Source organism: Pocillopora damicornis, chromosome 12, assembly GCF_964200805.1.
Source record: "Pocillopora damicornis chromosome 12, jaPocDami1.2, whole genome shotgun sequence".
Classification (NCBI taxonomy): Eukaryota; Metazoa; Cnidaria; class Anthozoa; order Scleractinia; family Pocilloporidae; genus Pocillopora; species Pocillopora damicornis.
The window spans coordinates 19,586,776-19,603,936 of NC_142681.1; the positions used below are offsets into that span (position 1 = coordinate 19,586,776).

The following is a 17,161-nucleotide window of genomic DNA, read 5'->3' on the forward strand; positions in this document are numbered from 1 at the left end:
ATAATGTAGATTTTTTTTTATTGGATACCAAAACTTCCAAGTAAACATTATCCTTGAACATACTTCCAAACCATATTGTAACAACTGAAAAACTACTTTCTCAGAAAGTCAGACATGTAAATCATGTGAGGCCAGGTATGCTATGATAATTTAGTTTTCCGAGCTTTTGCTGGAATGTAGATGGAATCTTTGAAGATTCCATCTACATTCCCTGATGATGCTGTAGATTGGTGAAAGCTCAGAAAACTAAATTATCATAGCATAGCTGGCCTCGCTTGATTTACATGTCTGACTTTATAACACTATGCTACTCAGGGACAACATCCAATGCTTGGCTACTTACTTAGTTTTAAGTTCCACAGAAAGGCTTTTCTTATTCCTCTTTTTAAATACCATTCTAACTCTTTACAACCAAACATCAGTAAGCAAGTTCTCCATACTGTTATCTATACATTTCCTGTGGTAGTAACAAAGAGAATTTGTATAATGATCAAGAGCTAAGTGTGGTTTGCAGTCATTTCCTTTAATCTCTCTATCTTAATGTTTGATTCATGGGTGATACTACTGGGAGAAATTAGATACTTATCACTCTTAGGGCGGAAAAGGGTAAGTTTAAATTTTTCTGCGTCTTTTTTTTTTTTTTTTCCAAATAAAGAAAATAAATTCACATACACATTTTATGTGAAGTAGGTTGATAAGAAAGTTTTTTCTTTAAATAAAAACTGCCACACAGACTAACTTAGTGGAAGTTTCTCTTTAAGTGAAACACACAATTCCATAGCAAATACATATTTTTTTTAGTGGTTGTTTTCACACTTTCCTCAGCAAGATATGTTCTTAACACCACATACATCACTATTGGCACAGTATTACACAGATGACATCAAATTTTTACAATGCACTCTGGAAGTCTGATGTTAATTTTCTTTGCTTTCAACTTGCATTAATTCTGAATCAGAGTAACACTTTCCATTTGCAAAACTGTCTCGGTGCTGTAGAGTCTTTCTTGCCATTTCTAAAGCTCCTTCTCTTGTCTCATTTCCTCCAATGAAACCACTGGCATGAACAAATATGCAGCCTTTTATTCCACTTAGTGAACTCAGCTGTTCATCTCTTACTCCACGCCATTCCTCTAACAAGCTAAGTCTGAAAAAGAAACAGATTGAAGAGACTTGGTAATAAGCATGACCATCATAATTCATTTAAACATTTCTTTTATTTTAAAATTGACTCATAATATACCTGTTAACAAAGGAATCAGGACGCACGGAAACACACTGAAGAGAGAACAAATTGAAAATTTAATTTTGTATACAAAAACTTCACATAAAATTTAAAAACTGTTAAAAACCTCAATAACAGGGTAGAGGAGAAGAGTGAACCAAAGCCCAGATATCTAAGTACAGTTGAACCCGATTAAGAAGCACTATTAAGCGGCTGGCTTTCAAAGTCCCAAATTTTTCCACCAAAATCACTTACATTTTCACCTCAGACTATTAAGTGGTCACCTTTATTAACTCTTTACACCCTAACATCAGTATGCACATTCTCCATACTGTCCTCAAACGTTTCCTAAGATGCCAACATGGAGAATTTGCCCAATGATCAAGAGCTTCCTTAGTCAGTGATCAGCTCATTTATTCTCCTAACCTTAATGTTTGATTCAGGAGTGATATGGTCAGGAGAAATTAGATGCCAGTCACTCTTAAGGGTTAAAGAGTTGAGCCATTGTAGTCACCCTTTATGAAGTCCCAACTTTGCCCTCCACCTGTATTGAACAGTCATTAGCAGCATGGCCACTCAAATAAAGGTAAGAGCACACCTTCAAGTAAACTTTAATCCAAGTTAATCTCCCAAAATCAATATTGTTAGTATTTTTGAGCAAGTTTTTCTACATTTAGTGGCATAAAATGGCATTTTTTAATTGTATTTTGTGTCGGTCATCTTGTATCAAGTGGTCACCCTGTATGAAGTTGTCACCCCGTCCTGTATTAAGTGACTGCTTAACACAAGTTCAGCTGTAGCTTACTTGACAAGTGGTTTGCATGGCTGGGAGTTTAAATGTATATGCCAAGCTTTTCTCTCTCCCATGAGCAATAATTGTCATTTTGTGGATTATACATGATTTGAGGAGAGAAGGGGATCATTGGTCCATAAACATGGAACTCACCTGCACCCTCCAGTTGTTGTTTTGGTCTTTGTATATGGCAAATTTTATTGGTACATCAATGTTCAAGTCCTTCTCTAATTCAAACAAGTGTTCCTTCCAAGGACAACCCCTTTCTTGAAGCTCAATGATCTCTCCACTTGGATCAACCTTGCAAAGAAATTACAAATCACTGATTTTTTTTTATTTTTCAGTACTGTGACAGTTTCATCTTTTTCTCCCAATTAGGGGCACTCTAGGATAAGGTATCCACTTTTGAATCCTTCACTCTCAAGATCTCATTAGTTATTCTCTTTACGGTATGCCACACAATTCTTATGATGTTAGTTAAGATAACTTGGTTTTGGATCAGCTATTAATTCCCTAATTTAAATTTTCAATCATTTGTTTGCTTAATGTTGTATTGGATATAGGAGAAATTATATTTTGATCACCCAGTACACTAATTTACTGACTGCTTTCATGAGAATTTTTCATAGGGCATGAGCAAGCTGAAAGATCATGTGAACAAAATTTAAATTTATGCTTTCAAAGTCACTAATCTTCCAAGTGAAGTGGAATTTCACCAAAAGCTAACCTCTTTTCTTTTCATTATTGCTGCTTCAACCAAACTCCTTGCAGGAAGCCATGCATCCCTGTAGTAACAAATTCTATTTAACAGCTCCTCTCCAACTAAATTCACAGCCTTTTGAAATTGTAGCTATAGAAGAAAAGAAACAAGTTGAAAGGCTTTTGATATGAACAACAAGTAAGACCATAATCTAAAAATCACATTTTGACATAGTGGAACACCAACCTCAGCATTTGGATTTGGATCATTCCAGGATGGATTAAGATGTGATACACGAGAGCTCAGGTTTGTTGTGATGCAATAACTGTGTTATTAAGAAAACTGTACATTAAAAACAGTAAAATTATCAAAAATAATTTGGTTGTATAAAAAAAAAGGTCACTCTGTTGCTTTACCAAACTGAACAGAAGTCAACATCTGAGTTAACTGAGGAACTGTTTGTCAGTCAAGTGTTTTTAGTCTGGTTTGTAAAAACTGATTGGTCAAATTTTTTGGCTTTCTCAAGAAGCATAAGTCAGTTATGAATGCTTATTCACAACTAACATATACTACTTGTTGGGTTTTTTTAAGTCACACCTACCCCTCCCTCCCTTGGGTCCTAATTGTCAAATCAAGGTATTCAAGAACAGCCCTGCTGCATTATCAAAGGATAATGTATCTAAAGTAGGTATTTCATGTTACTGGTGCCCCTTTTCACCCGAACATCAGTATGCATATTCTCCATACTGTTCTCTTTTATTTCCTTAGGAACTGACAAGGAGAATTTGTCTAACAATCAAGAGCTTATTTAGTTCATGATCATTTCCTTTATTCTTGTATCCTTAAATTTTGATTTAGGGGTGGTATTATAAGGAGAAATTAGATGTTGGTCACTCTTAGGGGTTAAGAGATTAAATACTGTCTCCAATGTTTTCATATACCGTGGTTCATCATCACTCTGACTGATCCCATTATCAATAGCATCAATTTCCTGAATGAACTTTTCGTAGATTTTGTCATAGATCTCATTGGTCACAGCATCATTTTCTTTAGTCTTCAACACTTGTGAGACCACCCGATGTCCAAAATGAAGATAAACCAGTCCAGCACTGCTAAGTTTGGTCACCCATGGCTTACTTGGACGAAGGGTGTTCATACAATCTGTAAAGCTCCTATCAGGTAAAAAAGAAAAAGAAAAAAGGTTGTGGATAAACATTAATCAATTATCCTGTGTGGAGATATTTTAGTTGCTTTTATAAACTTGCATTTATTTACTCATTATTTCTATTTGAGCATCCCAAGTTTTTTTCCATTGATTAAAGCTCAGGAACAAATGTCCAAAATGTCATAAAAAAATTTATCACTAACACACTGCTCAGAGCAGCAGAGTGAAATTCATCCAAGAAAATATAAAAAATTATACCCATTTCTTTGTCTTTCAGGAGAGCTAGTTAACATACCTTTGATGATGGTCATATCGATGTTTCTCTGGATCATAAACACCCCCAACATCTACCACAACATCACACTTTTCCAGCTCTTCTGGATTTCTCGTCCGTACAATGTCTGCATGTCTATACTCTGGAAGCTGTTTCAGCATAAAGCAAGCAAGGGCTTCATCGCAGTGAAAGGTTCCATTGTGTGTACCTATCTTAGGTGAAATTAAGGGTTTTTTGGCTTCTGGAAGGTCATTTTTCAGTTCTAACTCAGCCATGACTGCTAACCAACTGAAACCCACACAATTTCCTGAAAAATAAAAAATTACCATCATTATTACTGGTAATCATTTGCAGAAAAATTAATAAGTTCTGCACCAAACAAAATTTTGGGTATTTTCCAAGCATCTCTTTTCAATGCTCCAACTATGATTCAATCATTTAACAAGTGGAGAGTAGGGGGGATTTGGGAGACATTATCGAGGGAAACTGGGTGATAGGTCCAAACCTGTCTGACGATCATAACATGTGGCTTTCATCCTAATTTTATTCAAGACACATGTTTGAATTTTCAGTAGAATAAAAAAGAATAAGGAACCCAAGCATCTCCATGAATCGGAGAGTAAACATCGACCCAGCATTGTATGATATCAACCATGCAGCTAACTTTGTTTTCGGTCGAAAATTAGAGAACATTTTAGGTGGTAGTTTAAAGCTACATCAAACTAAGAATTAGAAGTGCTTTAACGATTTATTTCCGTTTCCTCAATGAGGAAACAGAAAGGGAAATTCCTCTATCGATGATCAGGGCAATCGGTTCGTGGAGAACTCTCGGATGACATTCCACTTGGTTCATTAGGAATGGTTCACCATTTTTTAAGGGTCATTGGAAAAAAAAAACGCGACTCCGAGTCGCCATTACGTAAGTAGCTATTTCTCAAAGGCAAGGAAGAAAGCGAAAGCGTTGTTAAATAACAGATATTGATTGCATTTACCTCGGTGGAGTATCCCTCTCACCTTCCCGCCGACAGATCGTGACAACACGTGCACGAAGGAACCCGTGGTGATTCGTAAAAACTCGTCAACTGAGATAAGTCGATCGGCAAGAACGGAGTTCAGAGACGAAGCGTGGCCTTCTTACAGGGGTAGGGTGAGGAGGATGGTGAGCTGGAACGCCTCCTACACGCCCCCTTCGTTGGATCGTTTTTAGTGTGATAGGCAAACTGTAAGTATACAAAGATTTATGATGAGTGTCCGATTCCTACTTTCTCGACGTTTAGAGGTTCGTAGAATAGTAAGGACGAGGGTGATAATTCACACACTACTTCGCAATAGGCTCTTCTGATTGGTTTGTCAGGAACTCCTTGTTGTGTCACATGGTACGACTACACTCTTTTCTTTCTTTTTCTATCAGCTTTTTTTAAACCAAAATTTCGAGAACACACAAAGAACATACCCAGGCTGTGAGTCAGTTAAGAAAGTCTTTTTATATAATAATTCAAATAGTACGCGCGCTCTGATTGGCCATAAAACCATTTTACATGAGCGTATGTAAACACGGTTTTCGTTCCTCTTTCATTAGTTATTTTATAAAAGAAATGTAAAATGGTTTCCGTGTTTACATCGCCGAGATAAGCTGGAAACCACTCCGCTTCGCGTCGTGGTTTCCTAGGCTTATCTCGTGTTCTCCCAACCTCCCGCGTGTTTACATCAGGCGATGCTCATTTTCTTTCCTTTTTTTCTTTCTTTTTTTTTGTTTGTGAGAGGTACGAATAAAGGTAAAATATTTATAAACTTTACAAATCCAACAGAACAATTAACTCCTATACTTCAGGAAAATTTTTAAAAACAACAATGCGGTTTTTCCTATTGCATAATAAGCTGAACTTAAACACTATGTTAAAAACTTTAATACGAAAACGTGTTAATCCTTTCTTCGCGAGCGTGGGATAAAGACTAACCTAAGTACCCACAGGGAATCGAACCTCGGAACCTTACGTTTAATTCCCTCAATCTTCTCTTACTCGTAAGTTTCCAGCCCAATATCACTAAACCAAACTTCAAACGGGAGTATAATTGTGGAAATAATTTTATTGGTCTAAAAAGTCATTGAGTTGAAATACAGCGTTAATAATGAAAAGCATTTGATAAGTACCACATCAAGACAATTGAAAGGTTCATGAAAGCCAAATAAGATTTTATCCGACTTAGTATACAAAAAAAATCAAAAAAGTACTATAAATACTTAAATTTCGTTCTTTGTTCGGTAAACTTCATCTTTGATTTTAGTCATTGCTGTTTTCCTCACAGTTCGCTGTTTTTGCCGTGGTTTGCAGGACCACCACAAAGCGTTATTTTGTTGTGTTTGTTGAGAATTTAAAATATTTCTTTCTGCCTTGACATTTCTTCCACTGTGACCTTCGTAAAATGATTTGGTTTATTCTCTTCTTAGCCGATAAGGTTCAGTTTGTCTAGAGAAGCCCTGTTTACAGGAAAGAAAAAAAAAGAAGTGATTGACAATAATTCGAATCGAAAACAATAGAAAACTTTTAATTCAGTGTTAGAAGTAACCAGCAGTAAGCCACATTCATTTTTCCTAGCTTTGCTTAACGATTGGTAAAAAGAACTCAAGTTCCTTTCTCAATCAAGCGGATATTATTCCATCTTAAATCGCATTGTTCCTGGGTTCCCATTGACTCCTTGTGATATTTCCCTATGTTCTGATTGGTCGTTGAAATAACTTCGGTTTTTAGGTTAAGACACTAATCGAAATGTACTCCAAGTGACCTTCCAAAGTTTTATGAATGAGAATTACTCCTGTAGACTCACGTGAATAACTCTATCCGCTTAATATTATTTGATTAGACATGGCGAAGAAAGAATAAAGAGGCAGTTTACCTTGCTTCAAGAATCTGCTGTTCTAATCTCTCCTGGGTAAAGAAAAATACATAAAAATCGTCAAATTGAGTGAAAAAAGCTGATTAAACACAACACTGTCACTGTAACATCCCACACGTTATATCTTCTCACGCAAAAGATCTTGTGATAGGAAGTATCGTAACAAGCTACAACGAATGTAACCCGCAACAGATGTTCAGTTCATAAGCGCAGCGCGGTGTTTGTGAAGCAGCGAAAACTTTAAAGCGCAGAGTGAAAAAAAGGAGATGGAGGAATGGGTCGAGTCGCCGCATTCAGGAACTGAACACGTGCAATGTGCCGCCATCTAACAACGTTAACTTACCTTAACGTTTTCATTCTTAGCACGGTACATTCTCCCCTGTAAGTCATCAATCTGAATCCTAATACCAGCCGCATTATGCCACACTCTGATCTGACGGTCTGCTCCGCCCGCGGTAGCCAAGTAGCGAGAACTGGGGTGCCACGCAATGGCTGTGATGTCATCTACAAATTGACAACAAAAAATAAGGTGACTCAATCATAATGCCAATCTGACACGTAATAATGAAAATGTAGCTTGGCCTCCCGCACAGGCCTCTCGATATTGCTCGCGAAGCCCGCGAAAGTCGCGCTCGACTCTCTAAGCCCATGAGGTTCTCGCGCAAGCGCTTATGAGAGCCTGCTTACAGGCTAATGCAAATGTGGGATAATTTTGGTTTTATTAACTGAATTTATAAAGTAAGTTGGGTTGATAAATGCGAGTTTGGTGAAAGGGTTGATTTTTTTTTTACTAGGAAGGGTGCAATTTTTTAAATTCAAATCTAAATAACTAACATATAATCTTCTAGCCGACTTGTAGTACAACGTTTATCGGAGAATTTACGAAGAAAAAAAGATTTAGGAAAAATTGGATGAGTGCGATTGGTTTTAGTTTTGTATTTGATTGGTTGAGGAAGTGGCGCAAGTTCTCTCCACCAATCACAAAGCGAAGTAAAGCAGAACCAAAGCAATAACGGATTACTTTTGACACTCAATTAAAAAATTTCTCCGATACCTCCATGTACTTCCTCTAACAGTTCCTCCAGGTTTCCATTCTCTGTGTTGAAAATTCCAATAGATCGTCCCATAGCAACAGCCGTGACATACGCATCTGGGGACATACTTATCAGCATGTTATTGTAGACTCCAAATGAGGCGTCATATATTCCTGTCATAAGTAAATGTGGGTCTTGTTTCTTCGTGAACTCCACTGGATAATAAACCAAAAGAGGATGTTTAAAAGCCACATCTGTACGACATGACTTCCTTACTAATCAATCAAAAAGACTTTCAACAGACCAACACTTGGGTCTTCCTCTACAAAAGTTTCCTGGAATGGAGGAAAGAGCTTAATGGCTTAGGGAGAGGGGAGGTACTTCTTGGAATACTTGGTAGCTAAGAGCTACCCGATTTTCCAAACCATGACCCTATTTCAGTCCAAAACATACCATTTTTTTCACACTTTATTGAGACTCGGCATCTGTTCAAACGTTAAATATTGGTAAAATTCACCTCGTTTTCAAATCCTGATTTGCAGATTAGAAGACAAGTGGAATAAACATACTCTCCTGTGATTTCTTGGAAACCGTACCTAATATTAATTCAGAACCTATCCAAAAACCGCTCAGAAACCGTGCTTTTTGGGGTGGCACAAACCTGTATAACCAATACAAGGGACAACTTTGCCTAAAAATTGTAGTGTCAAATAAACTCACCATCGATGTCCCATATTTTCCAGGTTCCATCCTTTGATACAGTTGCCATCCTAAAAAGAAAAAAAAGGTGAACCTGTTTAAAATTTTGACAGATGACCCTCCATCAAGGCCTTTGGAATGAAAACAGTAATTCAGTGACAATGAATCAGCTCTCACCTTGTAGAATCTGCTGAAAAACTAAAATGAAAGACACCAGCAGAGTGACCTTTCAACTCCATTGCTCTTGAAACCTGCTTGAATTCATCTGTCTTGGTGAACTCCACAACCCACAGTTTCACGTCGGGGGTGAAACCTGAGTAAAAACAATGAAAAGTTAATGAGATCTACTCATAGATGACTGCAAAGCATGATGGTCACTATTCTCACTTAATTTTCTTCATATCTCTGGGTTCAAATAGGGGGAGAATATTTCAATTGAAACCATTTTTTGAATTTAGCAGGCCTGTTTTAAAAATGGACCACTTAATTGGTCAATCATAACGCACATAACAAATTAAAGATATAATACTCTAATATACCTGCTGATGCAACAAATTTTCCACAGGGAGATAAGCTTGCGTAGCTGTTGTTCATCTGACGGGTGTCAATTATTGACAGCACTTCACCTAAACAAGTTTTAAACAAAATAAGAGGAGTGACTTTATATTATTACTATAAACGAGAATGTAAGAATATGGAAGAGAATACTAGAAACTTGTGCAAACTTGTCTTGATTCATCTTTTGACACTCTAACACCACAAGAGAGATTGATTCTTATTATTAATTCGTGAAATTGTACTTAGATTTGCAAAGATGAGAATACTGCTCTGCAAAATTTTAAATGTACCAAAGAGAACACTACTATCTCTAGAACAGCTGAAAGCAATATGAAGTATTTCTGGCAAGTTAAAATAGAAAATATCTTTAACAATCCTGGCACATAGAAGTTCACTGGAAATTCTAAGAAACTGACAAGGTAAGAGCTAAACTGGGATTTTGAAGGGAGGAGAGGGTTAAAATCAAGTTTTGTCAGACTATCACAAAGCTGGAATGAGCCTTACCCTTTAAATTCCAGATGATAATTGTAGTGTCTCTGGAACAGGACATGATGAACTTGCCATTGGAGGCCACAGCAATATTGATAATCTCTGCTGAATGTTTGACAGGAAAATCAAATTCACCAGTGACAGAAGCTCCAGAACCATCTTTCTTTTTGTTTACTTTGAATACGCGGATTGTGTTTCCATTTGCTAAGGCTGTAATAAAAGCTCTGCAATACAACAAAAGATACAATGAGTGTTCTTATTTTCAATTCTTCTCTTTCACTGCTATAAATTCCATTAATTCTAATTTAAATTTGCTATGATAATTTGGTGTAAGATCCAGATAACAACTTTTACCTGATGAGTTTGAGAATTCTCATTACCTATTTTCTGGATACTGTAAGGATATTATAGGGAAAAGTTTAATCTTAATCACTTATAGGAGTTAAAAGGTTAACTGAGTTAAGAAAAGTAAGACTTGAGAGAAGAAGGAAAGAAGATCTCACTCAACTTATGAATTACTGTGTGTTCGACAGTTTTTTAAAGGATATTAATCACTATACATGTTCAGAGAGGTTTTTCAATCCATTTTTGAGTGTAAGATAAAAAGAAACGCTTTCAAAACTGAGGATAAAAAGGTGCTCAAAGAGGGAGTTATAGAGTATCAAAATTCCTATTAAATGTAGGAATTTAAACTCTATTTCAACCAGTCAAGAATAGCATTAGGTGTTCTGAGGTTTTCACTCATCACCAGGAATTTAATCAAATTAAAATGTTATTTTGGGTAAATGTTAGTATCTGAGCAACTGTGCACCTACCCCTCCCCTACTCAATATCAACCCTTCCTTGTTATAAGTTGACCGTTGTTGGGTTAGGGGAGGGGTGGGTGTGCAGTTGCTCACATACTGACATTGATCAGATTTTTAATCTGTCTTGTAGTGTTTATTGATTAACTAAAAATTTATCTTAACTCTACAAACTTCAATAAATATTGCTTTTAATTAGTGCTATCTTCATACTGTATTTCTTTTGGGAGATTTAAATTCATTATAAGTTATTTTTTTAACTTTGCACTGTTAAACTGTGAGACACAACAACTTAAAAGAAGAGGTTAAACTTAAACATTAAACTAATTGTTTGAAAAATTCTTGTTAAATGAGGTGGCATCACCCGGAAAAAAATGTATGATTATCATAATTAGTCATATCTACAAATTTCATGCATTTTTTAAATAAATAATTGTTATAAAAAAAAGAATGTTTTTAAAACTTTACAATATTATCAACCATGCAAGCTTAGGTTTATCAAGTTTGAACAAACCTGAAGCGAACGGGTTGTTGTTGAGTTGTATCTTCACTGTTGACAGAACAGTAAGAAGAAGAGAAGCTTAGTTAACCCTTTATAGCCTAACATCAACATACAAACTCTCCATACTTTGCTCTATACATATCCTACAATGCTAATGAGGAGAATTTGTTTAACAATCAAGAGCTTTTTTAGTTAGTGATCATTTCCTTTATTCTCATGACCTAAATGTGTGATTTGGGGATGATATTGTAAGGAGAAATTAGGTAATAATCATTCTTAGGGGTTAAAGAGTTAAAACAGTTATGTTACACCTTTGTAGAAATGAAGATTATAGAAGTGTGAGTGACAACACTGAATGTGAGAGAGAGGGCACATTCTTGCAAATTTTGACAATGTTTAAGTTATTTGATTTCAAAATCAAAACTTGTGAAACACTATAGCATACTAAGATAAGATCAACTGAACAGAGTGTCCTAAGAGGGAAAGAAAAATGAGACAAAAAAAATCATTTAAAATTAGTAATATAAAGAGAATGTGATGTGACATGTAAATCTCAGCTAAAACTCAGATGTTGTGTTTCTGCCGTGCCAAACTTAATTGCAACAGGTTTGACCAAAGCATGGCAGAAGCAAGTCTCTGATTCAGACATCACACTAGAGTCGTGTAGTGTCATTCAGCTTGTCATGCATGGTATTCGACTCTGGCGTGATGCCAGATTCAAATTTCAAGCTACAATTGGTCTAAGTCTTGAAATTCATTGATTTTTTTCAGTTTGACACAATGATAACAAGGTGTTTGAACATAAAGGATAGTAACAAACTGTTACTATGTTGCAGCCTGAGGAAGCCACTTATTCTTAGAGTTAGTACATTTAATCATGTACTAGAGTTGTTTACTCTGCAGTGACTTCTCTTAACTGATTCAGCGAGTTAAACTCAAGCAGAGGCAAAGGAAAAGATGCACAATCGTTAAAGTAAAAACTGGTATAGGATAGCATTCTCTCCCAAGATCAAAATATGAATTCTCTGCATTGTCTGCCATATGATTCTATTAAATTTTTGGATCAATATCAGTATCTGGACAACTGCTCACCTACCCCTCCCCTAACCCAACATTAACCTTAACTTGTTGTCAATTGACTTTTGTTGAGTTAGGGGAAGGGTAGGTGGGCAGTTGCCTAGATACTGATATTGATCCTTTTTTTTTTTTTCCAAAGAATGTAGTGTTTACTCAGACAATATCTCCAATTTTATGATTTTCTTTTGACCCTTCATCTTTCTGCTTGAAAATGTATTGATACTGAGAAGAAGCTTCCCTTATGTTCATTCCTAGATTGAAAGGTATTTAGGTAAATTGACCTTTGATACCCAACAACACCTACATTTCAGCAGCACCTGCTCGCCCCTGAATTTTTCAATTTACAACAAGGCCAGATAGTCCGATTGATTCTTACAAACAGTAATTTGATAAAGATTCTACTAGTTATACATCATCTTACCTTGTATCTGGACTAAAGTTGACTTTTGTAGCATGATCAAAATCTACATTGGCTCGCACATATCTGACAGTAAAAACAGAAAAAACAAAAAATTTTTTATTTGCCTTATTTCCTGTGAACCAACTTTAAGTTCTACCCACCAAACCCTCACAGGAATGTTATAAAATTAATACTAAAGGACAAATATGTCAGGAGATAATAGGAATTAGTGTGAAACCCTTCACATGTATACTAAAGAGGAAGATGAATTTAAATGGCTCTTTCCAGCTTGATATGTTAGCACAACAGTAATTGGATTTAGATTATTTAGGACTTCAGTCTTTTATGGAGAGATAAATTAACCTCACATTCAGGTCTATTCTAACCTTAAACCATATTTATATTAGTCTAACAAAATATTCAAGAAATCTGTCTAACTTCAAATTGAGAGCTGAATTTCTCCTTCAGTAATTTGACATTAAACACATGCCTCTAATTTTCCTTTCTGGTCTATAATTAAAGATACTCTCAAAGTTCAAAGAACTGCAAAGAAAAACCCTGGAAAATATTTTCAAAACTCTCAGATATATTTTTATTATGACCCAGTTTTCATCCTTACTTGTATACCACTCACACTTTGCTGACAAAATTTTGTGTGTTATCATTTGATATCTTTGCCATAAAAGTATTCACCTTAAATAGCCTTCCTAAAAAAATACCTAATTTGTCTGGGTTGTTAAAGAAATGTGATCCAATAAGACAATGTCAAATCTTACCTGTCATTTGAGTAAGAAATATTCAATAATTAATAACTTACTTATGTTCTTTCTCTTTAAAATCCTTTACACTCCACAATCTCACTGTTCTGTCTGGAAAACAAATATTGAAAATGTTGTTGTTTAATTAAAAGCATTTCCTATTTTTTTAAAAAACTATCAGAGTGTTCTCTTTCTTCAAAATTATCTGGGATAAAGATTTTAAAAAATTTCCCTATTAACAAAAAAACTGGTGAAAATCTTGGTAATAAATTAGAAATATTTTAAATCTTGAAGAAATACTTTGAAATTTCTTTTACTTCTCTACCAACAATAATAAGTAACCAATCTAATCTGCATCTTTTCAGAATGATAAATGACCAGGATGTTTTTGCAGTTTTTTCTTTATTTTCAACAAATAAGCACCATTTTCAACCAATAGACCACTCCACGGATAATATTCCTATTGTGCCAGCAGATGTTGTTTCACTTCCTAAGTACTTAAAATGTAATATAAAATTTTTTGAACTTTGTTGTTACCAATTACACTGGTGAACTGATCACAACTAACAAGATGTGATACAAGCAAAATCATTTCAGTAAATTGTGAGGAACAAAAGATCATAATCTGACTTCTTGTTTCTGAAATAAGGAAATCATTCAATTTATCAGACCAGAGGAAAGATGACTGATTTTTCTTTCATTAACAACTCAGTGAAGTAAATAATGAAAATTCTCCCACAATTTCTGTTTTAAAAACTTGTTTGTTTGATATCATCTGTATCATCCTCTTCTCCAATAATAGCATATTTCAAATGGTCAGACAAAATTAAAATTTTGTGTAAAAATTCTTTAAATATTGCATCACTCAATCAAGTGTCTTTAAAGAATGACACATCATGAGACAAGATTGCAAATTTCTAAGATTATTCTAAGATAAACTCTTATTTCTGTGACAAAACAGCCGAAAAATAAAATCCAGATAGAGAGAGAAAGAAAGACTTCGAATGTTAACTTAATTAACTCTACTCAATTTGTAAAACCAAAAAATTAGATCAGGCTGGAAATGTTTGAATGTTTGCGTAATTCATTTAAACTATCCTTTCGATATCATATTGGCATAAAACCAGCATCCTCTATCAACAAAACAATGCAAATAAAGATAAGCTCCAAATTGACTAATTCAATTTTCTGGAAGTCGGGGGGATTCCGCAATGAACTGCTCATTGTAACAGACCTGGCAATCATATTTCTGCAATCGCACATTTTAAGCAAGAATTTTGCAATAAAACTCATAAAATGTCACAAATCCACATGAAAAAACAACATAAATAATAAATTGTTTACACCAAATTTCGTTTAAGATAAAGGCTTAAATGAAAAAATAACAAGGTTGATATCACTTGCACGTGACAAACCAAAATTGTGTACGTGTACACCAGAGAAAATCAATATAAATCCAAAATAAGCCAATTTTTCCATAAGACAACCTAGAGAAGTTGACGCCATGTATTTTCCGTTCAAGCTAAACTCCAAATCAAAAACATCTCCTGTGTGGCCTTTGAGAATAGCGAACTGTCTGGGATGATTCTTCAATTGAGGATTTCCCCTTTTTCCTTTAGGATGCTTCGTTTTGTCTTTGCTTTCCCCATTGATCGGGTGCTTCTCTTCTAATTCTGGTTTAATACTCTCAGAGCTATCATCTTTTGGCTGTTTACTCTTGAAACCGATGTATAGAATGACCAGTAATACTACAGCAGCAATTACTGAAGATAGTGCGATCGTACTCAGAGTAGCAACCTCAACAGCCGCCATGTTGATTCACGATAATAGCACCTGTATGGAGCCTCGTTTTCACTATAACGCTGTTTCGCGCTTTTTCACGCACGCAGAACGTTATCTAAACGAAATTTTCGCATTCTATGATTTCAGGTTTTAGTGAGGAAATGAATTTTACTTCTTAATAGAAAAATGTAGCAAAATCTGCGTTTAAAGCAGGACTCCTCCAGCTCACCTGAGGAACTAGACATAATGTATTTTCCATTACTGCTAAATTCGACTCCCTCCACGAAAGCATCATGGCCTGTCAAAGAAGCAGCTTCCAGTGGGTGACTAACACCAGGCATGTTGGTTCCCGTCACCTGAATTTTTATACTTGTCCTTCGCAGAACGTTTGATTCCCTGTTTACAGCCAGGACTAAAACTCGAATTGGACGTTAGGAAACCACTTTTTCAAGACATTAGCCTCAGCAAAGTTGTTTATATGTGGGTAAAGTGAGCGTAGACAAAACGTTTTGCCCAGCACAGAACAATGAACCTCGAAAATGTAGTTAGGGCTCTGTCTACGGTGTTCAGCATAAATAGCGTCGCGTGGATATTTTATGAATTTAGAATAACCTGCTGGTGACAGGTTCAGCGAAAGCTCTATGTTCTGGCATGTAGCCAATAGGGAAAAGGCTCGAGAGTTCGTGCAGAGCGCGCGCGGTATTAGGTGTGCTTAGCTCGACAGCCACCAGCTATCCAGCGCAGTAAGATAACTAATTATGGATAAATCTTATGCGTGGGAAGCGACCTGCTGAGTGAGAAGCAAATTAGATTAATTATTTAGTCTTTTGTGGCTGTGGTTTGCGATAAAAGCAAGTAGAATGGACTCCGCAGCAATTAGGTGCTCTCGACTTAAAGACAGTGTATATCAGCTGAAGAAATAATTCGGTCATATGGTTATGACAAAAGTAGTTTATAGCTAAGCCTCTTAAAATGCAAATCTTTCTTCACTTTTAAGATTTCTCTCTGTAAAAGTTTTAAGGCAAGCGGAAGTTACCGATGTTTATTTTAAGAAACAGCCCAAAAACATCATTGATTAAAGAAAAACAAAGCTTAGATTTTTTATAAAGCGTCCGAATTTCAAAGCACATAAAGGAACTTTCTTCTTATAACTTTATCTTAGCTGTGAAAAGATAGAAGCGACGAACTGAAAATTGCACACTGATTTAAATGTGTGCATCAAGAATTAGTACCGACGAGTAAAAGTATTATATGTTTCTGAACAAGATGTAGACAATAACAGCACAATGTATAAAAAGCGTAGTAATTTTCGTTTCATTATTGTATTCAATATCTCCTGCAGAGAGACATAGATGGGAACAACAACTAACGATTTTCAGTAGTCTGTGAGTTTTAAACGATGTTTTTGCTAAATCTTATTGCTTATGCTCATCTAAAAGCATTCACTGCCGATATTGGATGTGAATGGATCTTTGTATAAAAAGGAAATAGAAAATACATGTCGTAATTGAATTTTCTCAGATTCTGAATGTTTTTAAGTCTTGAAATAAAAATGTTTTTTTTCCATATCAAAGTATGTATATGTCTCAAGAGAACTCTTGTATACATTTTCATATTTTGTCTTGGTGATCCGGTAATAAAATTGCACTCTTGAGTTCGTTCAACAAGACTGTAAAGGTTACTCGTCTTTTGTTAATTCAAAAGATAAATGAATTATCGTATTCTACTTTCATGCTCTCAAGGTGTGAAGTCTTGTTTTCCATTGTCGTTAGTTATTCATTTTTTCGTCACTTTGTTGTTGGCGAGGAATTTTTTTAACAAGAATTTTTATCAAGAATTTTCTATCAAGAACTTCTGCATGAAAGATACGAATTCAGGAAAAACCTGAACTGAGAGTGATGTATGATTTTAAATTGTATCTTTAATTTTTTTCCAGAGGACATTATGGAGTGTTTGTTCGTTTTAATTCATGAAGTGAGAAGCGTAGCAATCTTCTTGATTTACTCGG

General features: G+C 35.4%; 2 protein-coding genes across 5 annotated transcripts; both read right to left on the reverse strand.

Annotated features, from left to right (window-relative positions):
- Nucleotide 1: 1 nt before the first annotated feature.
- LOC113681037 (MYG1 exonuclease) lies at nt 2-5,486 on the reverse strand. Its single transcript, XM_027198095.2, has 8 exons — nt 5,149-5,486; nt 4,178-4,463; nt 3,659-3,889; nt 2,964-3,042; nt 2,745-2,867; nt 2,171-2,317; nt 1,243-1,277; nt 2-1,146 (listed from the first exon to the last, which is right to left on the reverse strand). Exons 2-8 carry the CDS (start codon nt 4,429-4,431, stop codon nt 918-920), a joined length of 1,098 nt encoding a protein of 365 aa, XP_027053896.2. The 5' UTR covers nt 4,432-4,463; nt 5,149-5,486; the 3' UTR covers nt 2-917.
- A 738-nt stretch (nt 5,487-6,224) lies between these two features.
- On the reverse strand, nt 6,225-15,867 carry LOC113681027 (transducin beta-like protein 2). Of its 4 annotated transcripts, none has more exons than XM_027198085.2 (12): nt 15,383-15,867; nt 13,431-13,482; nt 12,635-12,697; nt 11,149-11,184; nt 9,847-10,055; nt 9,324-9,410; nt 8,962-9,097; nt 8,806-8,855; nt 8,106-8,300; nt 7,395-7,555; nt 7,052-7,083; nt 6,225-6,635 (listed from the first exon to the last, which is right to left on the reverse strand). In XM_027198085.2, exons 1-12 carry the CDS (start codon nt 15,492-15,494, stop codon nt 6,602-6,604), a joined length of 1,167 nt encoding a protein of 388 aa, XP_027053886.1. In that variant the 5' UTR covers nt 15,495-15,867; the 3' UTR covers nt 6,225-6,601. The 4 variants fall into 4 exon arrangements, with proteins under 4 accessions (XP_027053886.1, XP_027053883.2, XP_089046522.1 ...); XM_027198082.2 differs by lacking the exon at nt 15,383-15,867 and adding an exon at nt 14,859-15,204; XM_089190396.1 differs by lacking the exon at nt 11,149-11,184 and having other exon boundaries at nt 15,383-15,809.
- Between the last annotated feature and the right edge of the window lie 1,294 nt (nt 15,868-17,161).

What these genes read in the sequence shown, in the direction of transcription:
- LOC113681037 (XM_027198095.2), bottom strand. Translation starts at nt 4,431, where the DNA reads ATGGCTGAGTTAGAACTGAAAAATGACCTTCCAGAAGCCAAAAAACCC. An exon ending in ATCCAAATCCAAATGCTGAG is followed by an intron (nt 2,868 to 2,963) that starts GTTGGTGTTCCA and finishes TTTCTTCTATAG; the next exon opens with CTACAATTTCAAAAGGCTGT. An exon ending in CAATAATGAAAAGAAAAGAG is followed by an intron (nt 2,318 to 2,744) that starts GTTAGCTTTTGG and finishes TTTCTTTGCAAG; the next exon opens with GTTGATCCAAGTGGAGAGAT.
- LOC113681027 (XM_027198082.2), bottom strand. Translation starts at nt 15,183, where the DNA reads ATGGCGGCTGTTGAGGTTGCTACTCTGAGTACGATCGCACTATCTTCA. An exon ending in TTTTCAGCAGATTCTACAAG is followed by an intron (nt 8,856 to 8,961) that starts GTGAGAGCTGAT and finishes TTTTCTTTTTAG; the next exon opens with GATGGCAACTGTATCAAAGG. An exon ending in GTTAGAGGAAGTACATGGAG is followed by an intron (nt 7,556 to 8,105) that starts GTATCGGAGAAA and finishes GTCAATTTGTAG; the next exon opens with ATGACATCACAGCCATTGCG.